General features: G+C 37.7%; 1 protein-coding gene across 2 annotated transcripts in view; it reads right to left on the bottom strand.

The window, feature by feature from the left end:
* Positions 1-1,485: 1,485 nt before the first annotated feature.
* ENPP1 (ectonucleotide pyrophosphatase/phosphodiesterase 1) overlaps positions 1,486-21,893 on the bottom strand; it is a 69,802-nt gene continuing 49,394 nt past the window's right edge. Inside the window, exons 17-25 of one of the 2 annotated variants that reach the window (XM_041744626.1) lie at positions 21,794-21,881; positions 19,982-20,151; positions 19,092-19,143; positions 17,028-17,182; positions 15,310-15,439; positions 10,685-10,765; positions 9,719-9,851; positions 7,967-8,129; positions 1,486-5,847 (exon numbers count right to left, since the gene is read on the bottom strand). In XM_041744626.1, the coding sequence (XP_041600560.1) occupies positions 5,677-5,847; positions 7,967-8,129; positions 9,719-9,851; positions 10,685-10,765; positions 15,310-15,439; positions 17,028-17,182; positions 19,092-19,143; positions 19,982-20,151; positions 21,794-21,881 (1,143 nt within the window). In that variant the 3' untranslated portion in view covers positions 1,486-5,676. The remainder of the gene's footprint in view (positions 5,848-7,966; positions 8,130-9,718; positions 9,852-10,684; positions 10,766-15,309; positions 15,440-17,027; positions 17,183-19,091; positions 19,144-19,981; positions 20,152-21,793; positions 21,882-21,893) is intronic. The other variant, XM_041744627.1, reaches the window with a different exon arrangement.

Here is a 21,893-nt window from a genome sequence, read left to right as displayed (position 1 = left end):
GTTTATGAATGCAAAATTGTAGATTTTGATCTCAGATTTTTTAAATTGTAAAAATTTGAGCAATGAGATCCATTCATTGAACTGAGAAAATACTAGTCTCATTTATTTAAAATAATCTCCAGTCTCCATTAATTTATAAACCTTCAGTTCTGACAGGTTTATATTACATTTATTACAATGTCATCTAATTGTAGGCATAAAAAATTTTGATAGTGAGAAATACCTGGATGTCCTGGGGCAAAATTATTAAGAGATATAAAAACTCATTTCCTGGATATTTATTAAATTGTTTTGTGTCTCTATCTGTGAAAGCTGAAATCTATCCTAATTCTGAGTTCTGAATTTGTTGCAATGAAATTCTATGAGAGTTTTAAATGAATGGGTTATTTTTAATAAAATCCTGCCCCCTGAGTTGAAGTTTTATGGGCAAGTACGAAATCAAATTTAAAACGATGTCTTTGGGGTAGAATGAAAGGCACATTTTTTTTTTCTGTTGCTTCCTTTCATATCTCAGGAAGAGATTCTTTCATTTCTAGCAGACTAAGACTAATTTTATGCATCTATAGTTTCTGCTATAGCTATAAATTCGAGTAAATATTTTTCCTTCAATTGCTGGTTATACACAATGGAAAGGAGCCTCGGTGTCCATCGAAAGATGAATGGATAAAGAAGATGTGGTTTATGTATACAATGGAATATTACTCAGCAATTAGAAACGACAAATACCCACCATTTGCTTCAACGTGGATGGAACTGGAGGGTATTATGCTGAGTGAAATAAGTCAATCGGAGAAGGACAAACAGTGTATGTTCTCATTCATTTGGGGAATATGAATAATAGTGAAAGGGGATATAAAGGAAGGGAAAAGAAATGTTGGGAAATATCAGGAAGGGAGACAGAACATAAAGACTCCTAACTCGGGGAAACGAACTAGGGGTGGTGGAAGGGGAGGAGGGCGGGTGTTGGAGGGGAATGGGTGACGGGCACTGAGGTGGACACTTGACGGGATGAGCACTGGGTGTTTTTCTGTATGTTGGTAAATTAAACACCAATAAAAGTTAATTAAAAAAAAAAAATAAAAAATAAAAGTTTACTTCATGAAAAAAAAAAAAAAAAAAAAAAAAAAAAAAAAAGAAAGGAAAAGTACAAAAATTTCATACTAAAAAATTCTATGGAAGTTACAAATTGGATACTTTCCCTCTGGCTTCAGACCATTCTAAATATTGGAAGGATGTTTATACATGCCAGTCTTTTGTTTTTACCTACAAGTATGATTGCAAATAATTAAAAACCAAAAACAAGAATAATAAGTCACAGATCAGAAATTCATGTTTACTCTGTGAACCTGAAATGAACTTTGGATCTTTTCTCCCCTACCATCAATACAACTGTGGCTGTCTACAACCTTGCATGCAGTACAAGGAAAAAATCACCATCCCATTCCCTGTCCCCACCCTCCACACACAGGAAAGCAGCCACACCTCTGCATATATCACTTTTATTGGTAAATCCACATTTCTTAGCTTAGACATATTCTGTAGATTATTCCCCTCCCCCTTTCAATATCTAGACTGCCAAAAATCAAGGAAAATGCCACTGGACTGCAGTCATGTTAAAATTTTACCAAATGCTTATTACGAAAGCACCAACACACCGGATTCCTGTGATAGGCTTTGGCATGAAGTGTAATCACATTTAGTTTCAAAGTTCAAATGCCTGTTCCTGTTATACATAAGCAGGTACCCACAAGGCAAGGCAGGACAGTTACTGTAGCTAATGAAAGAAAAAAGTCAGGGTGAGGAGGAGTAACAGCCTTTCCTGGAGGAGTGGGTGGTCTCCGCTACAATCTCGTCTGCCTCCTCTCCTCAAACAGGACTGGGCCAACTGGTCTAATGGTCCTTTACACATTGATCTACTGTGCTGGAACATTTGCCTTCAGCCCCCTAAGGTTTGCCCTCTTTTCTCTGAAACTTCTAGGTATTTTTAAGTTCCAGCTGGTTCTCTGCCCTGCCATGATCGAGCTGACTGAGCTATAAAATCTTATACGGAAGTTACTTACATCATTTAAGAAGTACTAATCAGAGGCATTGCAATAAAATGAGGGAAAAGTAAAGGTTTTGCTTTGCATATGAAAAGCAAAGACCAGCCTTTACTGTAGAGAGTAGGATAAAGACATTTTCATATATAGTCTTGTGAATTTACCATTCAAATTGAGAGAGTGAAGGCCAGTCACTTGTCTTAAATTGATAATATGTCAAAGGAGAGATCTCTTTCGAGACAAAACAAGAAAAAGAACGCTGTAAAAGGAACTGAAAAAACAAGCTCAGTAGGAATAGATGTGGGTGCCCTTTAAAGAGTCAGCATAGCATTTATAGTCTGACTTTTAAGAATAGATTATTATAACAAAGCAGAAAAAATAAAGTGGTTGTACATCATAAGTTGGTCATAGCAACACTCGTAGGAAATATCAGAAGTAAAAGAGTAAATGGGAAGAGGCCAAGGATGTATTCGTCCAACGGATATTAAAATGTCCTTTCCTGGAATGCCTGGGTGGCTCAGCAGTTTAGCACCTGCTTTTGGCTCAGGGCATGATCCTAGAGTCCCGGGATCAAGTCCCAGATTGGGCTCCCTGCATGGAGCCTACTTCTCCCTCTGCCTGTGTCTCTGCCTCTTTCTCTCTGTGTGTCTCTCATGAATAAATGGATGAAATCTTAAAAAAAATTTAAAAATAAATAAATTTGAAAAATGTCCTTTCCTTACCTGCTCACCTGAAGAGTTCCACTTCACACCAAGTTCCAGTCCAAATGTCACCATCCATGGGAAGTCACTGATAAGACTACCGCGTACCACCCAGTGTCTCTTCTCTCCTCCCTGGCACCCTGCCTGGCTCCATTAAAAACAATTACCACCCTTTTGGGATCATCTACACTTCTGCTATGTCCTCTCCCTCCCTAAAACTGTAAGGATTATTACTTGTCCTTCTTTGTATCCCTGGTGACTGGCAAAAGGGAGAGACATCTATCCATTTAATTAAGATCTGCTAAGATACTTTACATAGAGGCAATCATGTGTCTGCATGTGTTTTGAAGAATATATAAAAATCAATGAGACACTTCTATAAAGAAGTAGATATTCTGCTAAGTGCAGATAAAAAGCTTAGATATTACATATAAAACAAAAATAGGAAGATTCTGACAGGTGGAGAGAAGGAGGCAAACAGACTAGGGACCTTGGGACCCAAAAGACAAAGCTGTGATGAATTCCCCTGAGTTTGCTTTTTAGTTCATATGTCCCAGACTTGGAGCGAAAGAAGTCACAACCTGTACATGCCAACAGAGTCGGCAGAAAAATGTCGGAAGAAAGGCCTACTCTCTAGCCAAAGGACTGGAAGAGTAGCCTAGCAAGAGAGAAAAGAGTAATGGCTCCACTCCAGGAAACACCACTGAAAAGACCATGGCCCTACCCATGCCAGCAAAGGCCAAGTGGGGAGCCTAGACTTCCAGCCTCAACAGGTTGTAATGAAGTATCCTAACTCCCCTGAAATTGCAGTGTCTGAGAAGGTTGAGTAGGCAACTGGCCATTTCATCCCCACTTAGGTCATAATAATGCTTTCCCAGCATTCCTGCCCAGTGTCAGTGGATACCACATGGGAGCAAGGACAAGGCCCACTGCACACCCTAGCCAGGAATGCACTCAATGGAGGCCCAGTGGAGAGCTGACCTCCCACCCTACACAGCAGCGACAAGGGTCTCATCTCGCCCCAACCATCACTGGCAGCTGAGTGGGAAACCTGGACTCATAGCCACGTGTGGAAATAACTAGACAGTGCTTCTAATTCGCCCACTGAGCTGATGTCAGAGAAAGTCTGCTAAAACAGATGGTTTCAAAAAAGATCTATACTCACATAATACCTAAATTATTCAGTTTTCCACTGAAAATCATTCATCATGCCCAGGACCAGGAAAATCTCTTTCAATTTGAAAAGAGATAGCATACGCCAACCTTTAGATGACACAGATGCTGGCATTATTTGAAAAGAATTTTGCAGCAGCCATCACCAAAATGCTTCAGTGGGAAGTATGAAGTGCAATGGAAAAAAATGAGAAAATAGAAAATCTCAGCAAAAATAATAAAATTAAAATTCTCAGCAAAGAAAGAAATGACATGAAGAAGAACTAACTGGAAATTTTAGAAAACAAAACAAAACACAATTATTGAAATACAAAAATCAATGGGTGGGTGGGCTCAACAACAAAATGGATGAGAGAGAGAAAAAAAATCCATGAACTTAAAGACAGAACAATAGAAATTGACCCAAATTGAATAACAGAAGACAGATTGGAAAAAAGTAATATACAAACTCTCAGGACCCTATGGGACTAAAACAAAAAACAACCCAACTTTCATTAAATAATTTCATTAATTTCAATTAATTTCAATTTAATTTCATTAAATAATTTCTAGATACAAATTGTATTATCTAAAGGATTCTGTGCCCTGTAGTCTGTTGAAGAATGATCATTATATGAAGAGCAAATACAGATTTCTGGTGGACTAATATATCACTGAAATCAAACCCAGGTTGCCTGAGTGAAGGCCAACTCTGAAGGTTCACAGGTTGGGACTAAAAGATACAGGCTATGTGGTGGAGAGGTCAGGTTCCTTTATGACTGATGACCAAGAAGACGTAAAGCAATGGTTACACGTTCTCTCCAGATCTGGGGAACTTCAAAATGAACAGCTCAGCACAGTTCTGCTGTTGGCGGGGTCATTTTTGTGCAGAGGAAAACAACCTACTATCTTGAAAAATGCCACGATGCATGTGCTAACAAGTTCTCTGAAGTTCCACCAAGTCATTTTTAATAGTCTAAAAGAACCACTTTTAGAGCTATTTTCCACCTATGTTAATTACCAGTGAACAGGATGGGAATCTCTTTTTGTATAAATGTAGAAGAAAATTTTATAGCAGGTAGATCTACTAGATTACTCAATTCACACATCTTCCCTCGAAGTCTAACTTGTTAAAGACTTTAAATCTGAAGAAGCCCAGTCGCAACTAAAAAAAAAAAAAAAAAAAAAAAAAATACCCACAGGATGACATATTTTGGCTTTTGAAGGGGTATAGGGCAAAGACAGAAAGAGGCCTTAGAAATATTTTTGCTTCTAATAATTTTTTCAGTTAAAACTAAAATGAATGAAACTCCAAGTTAGAAAGTATCCAGAATTACTTTTTAAATCCTTGTGAAAATACTAATGTAACACAGACTATTCCAATCCTATCCATTCAGTTGTGTTTGCCAGTTCCATAAAAGTTTATTAAAGAAAATAAAATTAAAATATCTGGTGTCCAGACAAGGTTCACAGCTACTTCTGCCCTTAAGAGAAGTAGAAAAGTAGTTTTAGAGATAGTCTGTCTTTATTCCCCAAATTGGAACAATTAAGAATTGTTCATTCAACTGTGTGTGAGATTCAGTAAGAGCATTTTTCTACTGCCAAGCGGAGGCCACAGGGTTCCCTGAGATGGTTGTATTGCAGAGGATTCTCAGCTCTGGTAGACATTTTCCAAACAATGTGACAGCGTGAAGAGAAGACTGTAAAAAATAAAAGGTTCTTTCCAAAACATTGTGCTATGTTTTTAGAATTAAAAATATCAGTCTTCAAAAAAAAAAAAAAAATCAGTCTTCTTGGTCAAAGGCTGGCAGCTGTGTTTTCAACTTTAGAATGTCTGAAATTGGCTCTCTTCTTTCTTGATAGAAGCTGAGTCCAGTGAGGTGTTCAACATCTGTGATCCGAGCTCTGTGTAACCTCAGTAACTCTTCAACCCACAGAGACTCATGCTTTCCATGCTATGAAAGTGAGGGGGGAGAAAGAAGTCACTGGAGAGAACAGTCAGTTCACTTTCCTTACAAGCACTCCATCTTCACATTTCAAAGATTTACATCACTCTAGCTCCCAGAAGGCAGGTGCTACAAGCTTTGTTAGGCATGATCGCTGCTTTCGAGTAGCTCACCATCTAATACATACCAAGCAGGCTTATTTAATTAGATGTCTCAAGTTTGGGAAAAGGGACATATACCTGGAATCGATGCTCACGTACTGCATTGGTGCAAGAACCTTCAACAGTGTGGGAATTAGCAGAGAGAAACTTGGATTTAAGTCCTGGTCCTGTCACCATCACACCATGTAAACTGAGGCAAGTTATTTAACATCTGAAACCTGATGTTCCTACCTACACCCTCCTGAGAGGGTTGTTCTGAGGATCAAATGTCATGATGTGTGCAAATGCACTATGAGAACACCAGTTCTAATCAGAATCAGTTATTTACACAGTTGCAATGCAGAGGGGATCTGGGGACATAGTAAAACACAATTTCCTTTCTGGTGGGGTAATGACGTCTCGGCTAACGGGAGATCAGACAAGAAGTAAAGACACATGCTCTGGCACATGGAAGCAGAGCCAGTAGCAGAGGCAGGTAACAGAGATGGAAATCATACACTTATGTGTAACTATACATTTTTCTGAATATGCCTTCTGTTGGAGTAGGATGAAGAAGGTATGCACTGGCTGCTGGGCTATAATTGTACTTTATTTTTATTTTTTTTTTAAATTTTTATTTATTTATGATAGTCACACAGAGAGAGAGAGAGAGAGAGAGGCAGAGACATAGGCAGAGGGAGAAGCAGGCTCCATGCACTGGGAGCCTGATGTGGGATTCGATCCCGGGTCTCCAAGATCGCGCCCTGGGCCAAAGGCAAGCGCCAAACCACTGCGCCACCCAGGGATCCCTATAATTGTACTTTAAAGACATCCTCCAATAAAGATTTCTGTACCCTTGGGGCATTATATTAGTTGGAAATAATTCAGACTTTCAACATAAAAAGGGAATGGATCAATCATTTCCATTTTCCCATTAGCCTCCAATGATCACTATACCCAGTGCTACTTACTACCCCACTCAAGCTCTTTCTCTGCAACAATCTTCACTCTGGCTCTTAGGGGAATAACCCTGACTCAGTGGACTACTAGGCCAGTAGATACTTTCCATTCCTGTTGTCCCAACACATAGAGATAGATAAAAAGTACAGGTAATGCATCTTCCTCTCACGTCAATATCCTGCTGATGGTTAGTCACTACTTCAGAGATGAAACAAAAGGGATCAGTCAACATATGTGATACACCTTCCAATAATCCTCTCTCTGGTTCAAGTCCAATATTTAGTGTGTTCTAGGTATACTGCTATTATAGAATTTGGTAAAATGTTTACATTTAAGACATTGGTAGAATAGCTTTTGGAACGGTAGAGATGGAAAAGGAGTGCCTAATTAGGGACAAACATGATTTTATAATGAAGTTATATGTAGAAATTAACCTGAAATACTACCTAGCCATAACTTTAAGACTAATTTATAACAGTGCTGACACTTTGAGAATTATCAATCTAGTTTTGAAACAAGAGTAAATTTGTAGTTTAAATAAACCTGGAATTTAGCAGCTAAGCCAAATGCAGGTGCTAAGATTTGACTTTTTTTTTTTTTTTTTTTTTTTTAAGATTTGTTTATTTACTCATGAGAGACACACAGAGAGAGGCAGAGACACAGGCAGAGAAGCAGGCTCCATGCAGGGAGCCTGATGCGGGACTCGATCCCAGGTCTCCAGGATCCCAAACTGAGCTGAAGGAAGATGCTCAACCACTGAGCCACCCAGGCATCCCCTAAGGTTTTATATTTTGATCTGTTTTTTGTGTTTTAACAGACAAGGGTGGTCTTCGCCAAAGATATATCATCTCGAAGTTTCGAATTTAAAACCACTCTGCAGAGTTCATGTAAAGTACATTCTTTCAAAGTACATGCATATTCACATTCTGTTTTTGCCCACAGTAATGTCAGATATGATACACACAAATATACTTATATTCATATTTTCTACACAAATTAACAAAGGTAAATTAACAAAGGCTTCTTACCACACAGCTCTCGCTGTTGTCAGCCCTGTGAGGCAAAATGAAAGCTAAGCTGTCTAAATCATCACACTGTGAGGGAGTCTGGAATGTGTCTTTACAATTTGTCAGCACAATGAAGAAGTGAGTTGGGATCAGAATTTCTTGATTATGGATGAGTCGGCTGTTTCTAGAAAACATGAAAATCTTCACTTTAAGAAAAACATAACCATCTTTTTTTAATGAATATGTCAGTAAAGTATATTTTTAGTACAATGCATCTAAAAATAAAATTCAGTCAAATAATTAAAAATATTATGAAGTTAGTGATCATAATACCTCAACATGTTCTGCCAGATTGAGAGAATTAGAGCTAGAAAACAGATGAACACGAGCCAAAAAAATTTTATTTTCTATAAAAATTTACTGAACTTCAGATTTTTTTTTTTTTTTTTTTTTTAGTTCTACCTTAACACAGTGGAATTGGGACACTAAAGAGAAAAATCTTTCTCGAATCCCTACAACCAGGATTCCAAAGCATTATTAATTGTCTTCCAACTCTGTGCTGCTATGCACAGATGGCAGACAGAGAGGGAACTGGTTTGGGATGTTTTCTACTCCAGCCGTGCCAGAGAAGTCATGTTTCTGTGAACCCTCCTTGCTTTTAAAGGGATTTTCTTTCTCATCCTGAGAACTTCTTTTAAATTGCAGCACATTTTCCAACATGTCCCTTTACCTCATCTTAATGCTATTTCCTTTGGCCTCAAAACCAGGTTTATTTATTTGTTTTTCAGTATCTTTCCAAATTTAAGTTAGTGGGAGCATTGTTTTCTATCATAACCTTATGCGGAACCGTAATATATAAAACTTATTAAAACTGAGAGCTCTGGTGGAAGGGGAAAGGCATGAAATTCTCTTCTTTACCCATTCTACTGCTATGACCTCTGAGGCAGTTATGTTGAGACCCTTATATATTTATAATAAATAGACAAACAAACAAAACCTGTCATTTTACAAACCAATGTCTGTAAATTATACATGACAAACTAATGTGTCATTGGTACATGTGTGTGAGAGTAATCCCTGAGCCCGCCTGGGAGAGCAGTTCTCCAGAAAGAGCTGAATGTCAGCATACATTTCATTCTTTTTTTCCTGTAAGCCTTAATAGCAATATTCCTTCAAAAAAATCATGCTGTTATTATTTTAAGAAAAATCAAGTGGCTTTGAAAATGTTCTGCTGCTCTCCTTTATAGAAACCACCCACTGATGGTTTGAGTCACTGATGGTGACTCAGTCTCCCTCTAAGCAACGCTAGGTAAAATCTGTGACATTCACCCAAGGTCTATACTTGGATACTACAGCTTTATTCTTCCATTCATGATGCCTCTAGCCACACCTAGTGTAGATAACACATCTAGTGGTTATCTTCTAATCATTTTATTAAGACAGTATCGTAACAATTAGCCACACAGAGAGATCTTCAACATGTATCTTAAACCTTCTTAACATATGGCAGACTTCAGTGTTTGATCTGAACTCAGGAATTACTCATCTAAACTGAGTGGGGGAGAAACACTCTTTCTTTCCTCTAAAAAACATTTTACTGAACACTGAGCAAAACGTCAAAATTAATCAGATATTTCAAGGGGCTTCCAGTGTAATCAGAAATGTCATGTTCAGCAATATGAATAGTATCAGACAGAAAAAGCTCCACTGACTCAAATGGATGGTAATCTCAGTTGACAGCTGTTTTTAAGAGTAAATGAAATATGTTCTTACTGCCTCAAGGTCTCTGAGGAATCATAACGTCCATCATAATCAGAGTCAAACACAGGACCGCTGACAACATTGACACCATTTCTTTCCTCCACGTATCTTTGCAGAAGGGTACCATGAAAATAGTGCCATATAACTGAAACAAGAAGGAAGGAAGTCATGCCATGTGAAATAACTCAATAATCTTATTCAAAATTAGAATCTGTAATAATTAAAGACAATGTCAAATCTGACTTCAGTCTTAGTGTGATGCCAAAAATACATTGTTCAGCTTTGGCCTCTGGCAGAAGAGACAGATGTTGAAATCAACACTATTTTGGGCATCCCTGACCATGTGCATCACCATGAATTTGTGATCACAGATCACCATTAGGCATTAAAAACCATGAACCTAAATGCAAGGCAGGTTATTCAGATATACTGTTAATATCCAAAAATTCCCTTTGAAATATTCGCAAGTATTCTACACGTAGAGTAAAAGCCTCCTTGTGTGCTCTATATTTTGAAATTCTATGACATCTAAAGAAAAAAATGTGTATTTATTTTTGTAAGAATTCCAAATACTGTAATAATTAATGATGATGCAAAAATCTATTCATTTTAAGATCAAAAACAATTACCAAGAACCTCCAAAAGTTAAATGGGAAAACATATTGAAAGTTAATGTGTTAGTAGGCTATATTAGTCAGATAACTTAGAAAAAATATTACATACTTTTTCCACCAAAAGATATTTATAAACATTTAAATACAAAGTAGAATAATAGACATGGGAATATATCATAATTCTAAGAGTTGTAGAAGTTTTGTGTACTGATATTGTTAAAGTTAAGAACACATAAGAACATATACCTGTAAGAATCTGTTTGATAGTCATTTAATTTAGAGGATAAGTCTTATTAATATAAATTATACCTATAATATACAGAAATTCATTGAAATTGTGAGATACAGGGTTAAAATTTTTTACCTTGAAAACTCTGGTACATTGGCACTATATTAGTACTAAGCAGTGCTTCAGAATATAGTTGATTTGAACCTTTATTTAGTTCTACAAAGAAAATTAAAAAAAGTAACTATTTCGTTCTTCATGAATAACATTAGAATTATACTTTCTCATGGGAGGGCATTTATTTTTTATTTCTTTTTAACTTGTTTCTTTTTTTTTAATTGGAGTTCAATTTGCCAACATATAGCATAACGCCCACTGCTCATCCCGCCAAGTGCCCCCGTCAGTGCCCATCACCCAGTCACCCCAACCCCCCGCCCACCTCCCTTTCCACAACCCCTTGTTTATTTCCCAGAGTTAGGAGTCTCTCATGTTCTGTCTCCCTCTCTGATATTTTCACTCATTTTCTCTCCTTTTCCCTTTATTCCCTTTCACTATTCTTTATATTCCCCAAATGAATGAGACCATATAATGTTTGTCCTTCTCTGACTGACTTATTTCACTCAGCATAATACCCTCCAGTTGCATCCACGTCGAAGCAAAGGGTGGGTATTTGTCGTTTCTAATGGCTGAGTAATATTCCATTGTATACATAGACCACATCTTCTTTATCCATTCATCTTTCGATGGACACCGAGGCTTCTTCCACAGTTTGGCTATTGTGGACGTTGCTGCTATAAACATTAGAGTGCAGGTGTTCTGGCATTTCACTGCATCTGTATCTTTGGGGTAAATCCCCAGCAATGCAATTGCTGGGTCATAGGGTAGCTCTATTTTTAACTCTTTGAGGAACCTCCACAGTTTTCCAGAGTGGCTGCACCAGTTCACATTCCTACCAAGAGTGCAGGAGGGTTTCCCTTTCTCCACATCCTCTCCAGCATTTGTTGTTTCCTGTCTTGATAATTTTCACCATTCTCGCTGGTATCTCACTGTCGTTTTGATTTGTATTTCCCTGATGGCAAGTGATGAGGAGATTTTCTCATGTGCTTGTTGGCCATGTCTATGTCTTCCTCTGTGAAATTTGTTTACATCTTTTGCCCATTCCATGATTGGATTGTTTATGGATCTTGGATGCTAGCCCTTTATCTGATATGTCATTGCAAATATCTTCTCCCATTCTGTAGGTTGTCTTTTGTTGACTGTTTCTTTTGCTGTGCAGGAGCTTTTTATCATGAGTAAGTCCCAATAATTCATTTTTGCTTTTGTTTCCCCTGCCTTCATAGAAGTATCTTGCAAGAATTTGGAGTGGCCAAGTTCAAAAAGGATGTTGCCAGTGTTCTCCTCTAGGATTTTGATGGATTCTTGTCACCCATTTAGATCTTTCATCCATTTTGTGCTTATCTTTCTGTCTGGTGTAAGAGAATGGTCAAGTTTCATTCTTCTGAATGTGGCTGTCCAATTTTCCCAGCAGCATTTATTGAAGAGACTTTTTTCCAGTAGATGGTCTTTCCTGCTTTGTCAAATATTACTTGACCGTAGAGGGTCCACTTCTGGGTTCTCTATTCTGTTCCATTGATCTATGTGTCTGTTTTTGTGCCAGTACCACACTGTCTTGATAACCACAGCTTTGTAGTACAACCTGAAATCTGGCATTGTGATGCCCCCGGCTCTGGTTTTCTTTTCCAATATTCCCCTGGCTATTCGGGTCTTTTCTGATTCCACACAAATCTTAAGATGATTTGTTCCAACTCTCTGAAGAAAGTCCATGGTATTTTAATAGGGATTGCATTAAATGTGTAAAATGCCTTGGGTAACATTTACATTTTCACAATATTCATTCTTCCAATCCATGAGCATGGAATATTTTTCCATCTCTTAGTATCTTCCTCAATTTCTTTCAGAAGTGTTCTGTAGTTTTTAGGGTATAGATACTTTACCTCTTTCATTAGGTTTATTCCTAGGTATCTTATGCTTTTGGGTGCAATTGTAAATGGGATTGATTCCTTAATTTCTCTTTCTTCGGTCTCATTGTTAGGGTATAGAAATGTCACTGGTTTCTGGGCATTGATTTTGTATCCTGCCACACTGCCGAATTGCTGTATGAGTTCTAGCAATCTTGGGGTGGAGGCTTTTGGTTTTTCTATATACAGTATCAGGTCATATGTGAAGAGGGAGAGTTTGACTTCTTCTTTGCCAATTTGAATGTCTTTCGTATTGCTGAGGCTAGCACCTCTAGTACTATGTTGAATAGTAGTGGTAAGAGCAGATATCCCTGTTGTGTTCCTGATCTTAGGGGAAACACTCTCAGTGTTTCCCCATTGAGAATGATATTTGCTGTGGGCTTTTTGTAGATGGCTTTTAAGATGTCAAGGAATGTTCCCTCTATCCCTACACTCTGAAGAGTTTTGATCAGGAATGGATGCTGTATTTTGTCAAATGCTTTCTCTGCATCTATTGAGAGGATCATATGGTTCTTGTTTTTTCTCTTGTTCATATGATCTATCACATTGATTGCTTTATGAATGTTGTACCAGCCTTGCATCCCAGGGATAAATCCCATTTGGTCGTGGTGAATAATCTTCTTAATGTACTGCTGGATCCTATTGGCTAGGATCTTGTTGAGAATTTTTGCATCTGTGTTCATCAGGGATATTGGTCTATAATTCTCCTTCTTGGTGGGGTCTTTGTCTGGTTTTGGAATTAAGGTGATGCTGGCCTCATAGAACGAGTTTGGAAGTATTCCATCTCTTTCCATCTTTCTGAACAGCTTTAGTAGAATAGGTATGGTTTCTTCTTTAAACATGTGACAGAATTCCCCTGGGAATCCATCTGGCCCTGGATTTTTGTATCTTGGGAGGTTTGTGATGACTGCTTCAATTTCCTCCCTGGTTATTGGCCTGTTTAGGTTTTCTATTTCTTCCTGTTCCAGTTTTGGTAATTTGTGTTTTTCCAGAAATGCATCCATTTCTTCTAGGTTGCCTAATATTGGCATATAGCTGCTCATAAGTTTAAAAATCGTTTGTATTTTCCTGGTATTAGTGATAATCTCTCCTTTTTCATTCGTGATTTTATTAATTTGAGTGTTTTCTCTTTTGTTTTTTAAGGCTGGCTAATGGTTTATCTATGGGAGGGCATTTAAAAAAATTAGCTGAGTATCACCTTAAACTCATAAAACATTCCTAGGTACTGAGTCAAGGGAAAGTGCAATTTGTTTGGTCAAGTCCCTTAAAATAAAGTAAAATATAGATCTTTTCTTTTTCAAGATGAATTTACTAAAGAAACAAAAGTTTAATAACAGCCCCAATTGGGGATCCCTGGGTGGCTCAGCGGTTTAGCGCCTGCTTTCGGCCCAGGGCATGATTCTGGAGTCCCAGGATCAATTCCCACGTCGGGCTCCCTGCATGGAGCCTGCTTCTCTTCTGCCTCTGTCTCTACCTTTCTCTCTTTCTATGTCTCCCATGAATAAATAAATAAAATCTTTAAAAAAAAATAACACCCCCAATTTAAATATATTCAAATTTCAACTAAAATGTATTGACAACCCTCTCTCCTTACACTCTTCCAATAGTGAGAAGAAAAAAAAGAGAATATATGGCTTCAGAACAGTACTTACTACCCAGAAAAAACATCGTAGGATGCCTGCCACTAATTATTGTATAAGACTTCTTTGTATAGATTTTTGGCGTGGGCCTGGTCTATTTTTATAAAGCAATAGTCAAGTTCTGACTTCAGACACTTACTCTGGGGATTGGACTGGATATTAAGAATATTTGAGCACCTGGAGCCTTCTGATTTTTGCCTTTTTTTAAAATTTTTTAATTTTATTTTTTTATTTTTGCCTTTTTTAAAAAAGATTTTATTTATTTATTCATGAGTGACACAGAGAGAGAGAGAGGGAGAAACAAAGGGAGAGGGAGAAGCAGGGTTCATGCAGGAAGCCTGATGTGGGACTTGATCCCAGGACTCCAGGATCACGCCCTGGGCCAAAGGCAGACGCTCAACCGTGAGCTACCCAGGTGTCCCTGATTTCTGCCTTTTAAGGCCAGTCTCAAAACATCTTCTCATTAACCCACAAATGTGCCACATTAAAAATAAACACAACTTCAAAAAAGAAAAAAAAGCCATTCCCTAGCAGCTCCATCTCCGTGAAAGAGCAAGTACACCTAGGCTCTGCCTATTCCTAATTCTTTGACAAATTACTTTTCCTTTTTAAAAAATTTTTATTAAAAATTTTTTTTAATTTATTTGAGAGAGAGGGAGAGAGCATGACTGACAAGTGGTAGGAGAATGAGGGGCAAAGGGAGAGGGAGAAGCAGGCTCCCCGATGCACAGGGAGCATGACATCCCAGGACCCTGGGATCGTGACCTGAACCGAAAGCAGACACTTAACCGACTGGGCCACCCAGGCACCCCTACATTTTTCCTTGTAAGAAACAAAAGATATTTCCTTCCTAAGAACCCTGATATATCCTTCTGTTCCAAGTTTTCTCAAATTCCATGTCAAAGGAATGTAGAAATGTGAAGAATGTTCTTTTTTCTAAAATTCAAGTTTTAGGCACTGGAAACTTTTCCCTAATAGTTATACTTTTCATTCACAATTTTCACCAATAAAAAAAAAAACAAGATATGTACTCTGCCTCATAAGGAAAAGAAAAGGAAGACAGAAAGAGGACAAGAGAGAAAAGGTCAGAGACTTAGAAACTTACGTGGTGGGTAGAGGAACCCATAACTCAGTTCAGCATTATTTTTATAAAAGGAACACTTATGGATAGGACTCAGAGGAATTCGAAGATCCTGGTAAAGACAGTTGGAAAAGTCTTCTGTAGAGAAACTGTCCTGAACAACAAAATGAAAACAGCCATCAAGTATCACACATATACAAGAAGATTGCTTTGAGTAGCTGAAGGTGAATAACACCATACAATTATAGAGCTCCAGCTGTCCTCCACCATTTCCCCATTTTTCTAGTAGTATATTCATCTTTTTTCTAAAGATGTAAATGTAAAACCTCTTTAAGATATTAAGGATATTAGACATCTGTCGTATATGTGCAAATATTTTCCTATTATGCTGGCTCATTTTGTGGACACTGTTTTTGTTTGGTCAATTGCAAACCGACTGAGGATGAAATGCTGTTTTGGGGGAGACCTGAGTCTTTCATACGCAACTACACAGACTATAAAGCTAGGAGTGGGGAGCCACTGAATAATAATGCGGCATGAAAACCTCAGGAGTAGTGATGACAATATATGCGGCTTTGATTATATAAGAAAACTTAACATTTGAACAGAATTAAAGAACACTGTAATTAAGGCTTTAAACAACAGTACATCTGCTGGGGACCTACAAAACACCACACAGACTCTCATATATCACAAAGTCAAGTAAAAAAATGTATTTACAGTGTTGGAAAATAGTCTTCAAAATTACAACAATCAAATTTATGGTAGAAACTTTATGTAAACTTTATGTAATCATGTGAATATGTGCAGGTACATTGTGTGTGTGCATATACATATGTATATACACACACACACACACACACATATTTAACACAGTAATTACATATATACACACACATATCCCTATCTTTTTATTTGGCTTTCTCAGTGAGTATTAACAATAGTTTTATTCTTTAAATCCAGCTGCTACACTCAGTTAAGCTCTCTCAAATCCCCTTTCCATCCCTTAAGGGCATCCTGTAGCTTGCCTGGCATTCACTTTCTAAAAATCTGGTCTAGTTTAAAACTTCAATTTGATTAAAATCTAAATCTCATCCCCTCCTCCATTCTCTCTTCCAAGGCCCATCTTCTGTTTCTCTTTGTATCACAGTAGCCAGGGGGCAGGGGTGAGGGGTAATGATGGTCTTATTCTGAGGTATTTGCCCTCTTCACCCCCAACTCTTTTCAAGGCCTTCCTATGTTCTGGGAGGTGGACAGGACCCCAGCCTCTCCCTGGTTTGGTTTGGGGGTCGTCCTGTGAGTGGTATAAACAGGGAGGTTACTGAGCTTTAACAGCCTCCCCCATTAGTGAGGACCCCCTCAGGTGAGCGCAGCTGAGGAAGATCCTTTGTGCTCACACATCTATGTATTTAGAGATGAAGAACTGTGCCTGACTAAAAAATTGATTTTGCAAAATTGTAAATTAGAATCATAAGATAGTAAAATGAACAAAAAGCATGGGAGGAACTCCTATTACATGCACATCCCTCATTTCACAGAAGAAATCTGTGGAGTCGCATAGCTAGTTAGTGGCAGAGCTAGAACCAGAACCTAATTTTCAGACTCCCAGTTTAGTGACCTTCTAACTCAGGAATTGAGTATAGAGCCAAGATTAACTGACCAAAATTAACTATGCTTTCAATGTTTTGCTTCATGATAATTTGAAATATCCACACATAGCTAAAGAGGAGACCAATACTTGCATTTCTGTCGACAGTGTAAGATGTCCAAAGGGGCATCAGGATGTCATGGCTGTAACCACTCACAAACTGGTGCTGGTATAGAAGACAGACTGTGGTGTTCTTCTGGATAACTCTGGGTCTTCCATAAGGTAAAGTGCCGCGCTTAATAACCTTCTCTTGGGTCATAGGGGAATAATGAAACCACCATTCAAACATACTTACTGTGAGTTCTATGACAATATATAATGATACATTCATCCAATTCTTTCCTCTAATTTTCCTACTGAAAAGTGATTTTTAACTGTAAAAAAAACCCCTAATTACAAAGAGCAGAACCATGAACGATTAAGAAAACAAAAGAGATTCACTATAGTTTTTGCCCATGAAGATTCTGAAAGATCAACATAATATCAAGATATCACAAGAGGACACTATATGAAATTGCTAGAAATTTCAGCAACTAGGACTTAAAAGAATATTACTAAAATTCTTAGCATTATTTTAATGATTTATTCTTCAGGGAAAACTACAGACAGAGAAATTTCTGGGTGATGCATGATGTGCTTAGAAAGTAAAAAATTCACAGCCGAAATTATGAGACTGAGCTGAATGAAGCATTAATAAGATAGGCCATTTATTGTATTTTTGCCAAGTATCAAGTGCTTTGTAGAGTCTTTTGTATACATCATCTAACTTAATTCTTACATAGCCCTATGAATTAAGGTTATATGCCCCATTATACAGATGAGTAGTTTACAGGGATTGAATACTTTATCCATGGACATACAGTTCCTATGCTCATATTCAAACACTGATCAGTTCCAGAAGTGTCATCCTTTACCAGAACTCTTTGCCATTACAGAGCCATCAAAGATTTCTCTAAACATTTACAGGGCTTTTTTATTTCATTTGATCTGATTTGATTTTTATGTTATGTTATTCTGTTTTTGAGAGAGAGAAAGAGAGAGTGAGACACATGCAAGAGGGGGGAGGAGAGAGGGAAAGGGAGTGAAAGCATCCCAAGCAGACTCCAAACTCAGTGTGGAGCTCGATGTAGGGCTCAATCTCATGACACTGAGATCATGACCTAAACCAAAATCAAAATCAAGAGCCGGATGCTTAATTGACAGAGCCACCCAGTGCTCCAAATTTAAAGAGATTTTATATAAGCAAATTCAACTTTGGAATGATGCAGAATTCACTTTTATTCCAGAAGGAAAAAACTGAGCCAAGTAACTAAAGGATCAGAGACTATATCAATGTGTATCAGAGACCATATCAAAGTGATGCTGAACATCCCAGTCACAACTGATGAATGTTAACAGTTGTCTGTATATTAAGCATAAATAATTTTCATTCAAAAGTTATGAAGAAATAACTTTAGATAAATAATTTATACACTCAGAACTAAGAACCAAGTGAAATAGAAATTTAACAGGTGTTTACAATTGAAATCTGAGGGTCTCTTATAGGACCTATTAAAATCCTCAAAATCTCAAACCACCTCCACTATGTTCATAAAGAGTAATTCAGCTTCCATTAAATATATGATGTGCTTTAAAGATTCCTTCTTTCTTTATGATGAACAGTCTAGAGTGTCAAGCAATGATATCTCTTTGTTTCCTCAGGTGGTCCTCCACCACTACTACCTTTAAGTTATTGGTTGTTCTCTCTCTCTCTCTCTTTTTTGAGTTCTCTATGGTCTTTTTTAAATTTTATTATTTTTTTTATTGGAGTTCAATTTGCCAACATGTAGCATATCACCCAGTGCTTATCCCATCAAGTGCCCCCCTCAGTGCCTGTCACCCATTCACCCCAACCCCCCACCCACCTCCCTTTCCACCACCCCTTGTACATTTCCTAGAGTTAGGAGTCTCTCATGTTCTGTCACCCTCTGATTCTTCCCACTCATTTTCTCTCCTTTCCCCTCTATCCCCTTCACTATTTTTTATATTCCCCAAATGAATGAGACCATATAATGTTTCATTGTTCTCAACTAATGTCCCCAAACCAACTTTCTGTGGTTGATACTGTTGAGAAAAAGCCTGCTTCCACATTCTAAGCTCAAGAGTAAACATGTCTTACCTTCTGCCACAGTCAAATTCAACTGTGTCTCAAAATCTGTAACTGGCAAAACCTAAAAAGGTAATAGTACTATTTTAAGTAACAAGAGACATGGGGTTTTATTTTGTTTTTGTCTTAAGACATGCTTTAATCTTGAAAGAAACAACTTCTACAACAGCCTGATTATTCCATCATGGGACAAAGGTAAAACCATTTTGTACAAGTGAAAGTTATTTTTTTGAAGAAGAGGATAAAAGGTCAGATGACAGCTACAAAAAGACAAAACTGTTACATAAGCCCAACAGTATGAATGAAAAATGAGAATTGCTGCTTTATCATTTTATCACTATTCTTATAGTTTTTCTTTGAGCCTAAAACAAAATGGAAAGCATAAAATCAACTGCTCCCCAAATCTCTAAGGACACTATCAATTTTGTTCACTTGTCACTTATTTTTATCTTCTTACAACTGTATGTGAAGATAGGAGTAAAAAAGAAACAGTGCCATATATTCATTTCATACCAAAAGAAATGTGATTTTCCCTCTAAATTTAAAATAAATTGAGATATATTTTAGAGAAAGAATACTGTGATTGGTTTATAATAAAGACCTCACTGCTAGGATAACAGCACAGATTCTCATGATTCAAGATGCTCCAGGACTTAGTTGGACTTCTCCCAACCTGCACCTAAGTCAAGTCACAGTACCAAGGGATAGAGACAGAGGTGAAAATGCAAAAACTAGGGAGAGGAAAAATAAACAATAAAAGTGGTGCAGTGTTCTACCAGAATTAAACATAAATATATATTTATGCCCACTCATAGATTTTAATTTGACCATTGTTTCTAGAACACAAGCTATGCAGAGGGTCCCGTAAGATCAAACTGGGCTACGTTTTTGAAGATACTTACTGAGGGATCGCATGAGCAGTCAAGGTTATGTCTGGGGGCTCTTGTGAAGGGGCACTGTACCATGGGATGAACTTCTTTGGGGTTCTTTGGGGTGTAGACAGGATTCTTTAGAAGGTGGTTAAGACTTCCATGAGTTCCATTATTAGGAGCAGGTGTCAAATTCAGTAAATCTGCATAATTCCAAGAATGATAAATCGTTAGAGGTTTCAAAATCAAATAAACAGTAGACTTATCCTTTGATTTTTATTTTTTTAAACCCTATCTATAAAAGAGTTTACTCTCCTAAAATGAAACTGTAACACTCTCTTGAATTTTAGAGCATTTATGACTAAGGTATTCTTAATGGAATTACTGATACGTATGCTGTAGTTCTCTATAGAAACTTCTGAATTTTAATGTGTAGGATAGTTACCACCATTAGTATGCTTATTATATGCCAACCACTGTGCTAATATATTTTTCTTGCTTAATCCTCAAAACAATTTAATAAGTTATTGTCAATACTTGGTAGATGGGTAATCACAGTGTTTTGCTCAAGGCCTCAAAGCTTTAATGGAGTAAGACCTAGGATTCAAAACTAGCTTAGTCTGAGTCTGACTCATGCTCTTGGTAATAACAACAGCAAACACGGGTGCCTATGTGGCTTAGTCAGTTAAGCATCTGCCTTCAGCTCATGATCCCAGGGTCCTGGGATTGAGTCCCACATGTGGCTCCCTGATCAGTGAGGAATTTGCTTCTTCCTCTGCTCCTCCCCCACTTATTCTCTCTCTCTCTCTCTCTCTCTCTCTCTCTCTCTCTCTCACACACACACACACACACACACACACACACATAAATAAATAAATAAAATCTTTAAAAATAAAATAGCAAACACTTCTATAGTAAAGCACTTAGGATGTGCTGGGCATTGTTTTAAGTGCTTTAGGACATATTAATTCATTTAAAAATATAGGTTCCCACTGAAAGAATTACACTGAGGACATATTTAAGTTTTGCAAATGCCTGGTATCATTATCAGAAAAAGGAAGTAATATTTAAAACACATATCTGACCATAAAAGTATTAATTATATGGTCTCATTCATTTGGGGAATATAAATAATAGTGAAAGGGAATAAAGGGGAAAGGAGGAAAAATAAGTGGGAAATATCAGAAAGGGAGACAGAACATGGAAGACTCCTAACTCTGGGAAACGAACTAGGGGTGGTGGAAGGGGAGGTGGGCGGGGGGTGGGGGTGACTGGGTGGCGGGCACGAAGTGGGCACTTGACAGGATGAGCACTGGGTGTTATTCTGTATGTTGGCAAATTGAACACCAATAAAAAATAAATTTATTATTAAAAAAATAAAATAAGAAAATTACTAATTAAGAAAGTACAGAGTAAACCAAGAATGTATCTAATGAGTCCTCCTCAATTTCTACCACCTTGACACTGTCATCCATTCAACTATGATTACTACCAGAGGCTCTGCCTGTTTGGTGTACCCTTCAGACTCCAAACTCTCTCAGGCTTCCCCCCAGGCCTGTTTCAAATGTTATATAATTAAGCCCAAGTCCTGGCAAAGTGTGAGGCATTGGGGATGTACCTGCTCTGGATGTTCCAGTTTACCTGTGTGCAGCCTAGTGGAAGAAACATTTGTAATCAGATGGCATGGTCCCCATACTTTTTTTTCAATGACTCCAGGTCAGGAAGAAGAAGATCTGTTTCCCCTCATCACCCTCTCTATAAAGGAGCCCACCACATGGCCTACTTTGGATAGTCCTATATCAGCTCTGTTTTCAGACAAAATGAAAGAAGCCTGTTCACACTTACCACATATTAAATTATAGACTTCAATATTTTCAAAGGAGTCAACTTCAATGTTGTGCTTGAATCCAGGTCCATAGCCAATAAAGAGGGCCTAGATTGGCCA

The sequence above is a fragment of the Vulpes lagopus genome, chromosome 2 (genome assembly GCF_018345385.1).
Source record: "Vulpes lagopus strain Blue_001 chromosome 2, ASM1834538v1, whole genome shotgun sequence".
Taxonomy (NCBI): domain Eukaryota; kingdom Metazoa; phylum Chordata; class Mammalia; order Carnivora; family Canidae; genus Vulpes; species Vulpes lagopus.
This window is presented reverse-complemented; position numbering and strand designations above follow the sequence as displayed.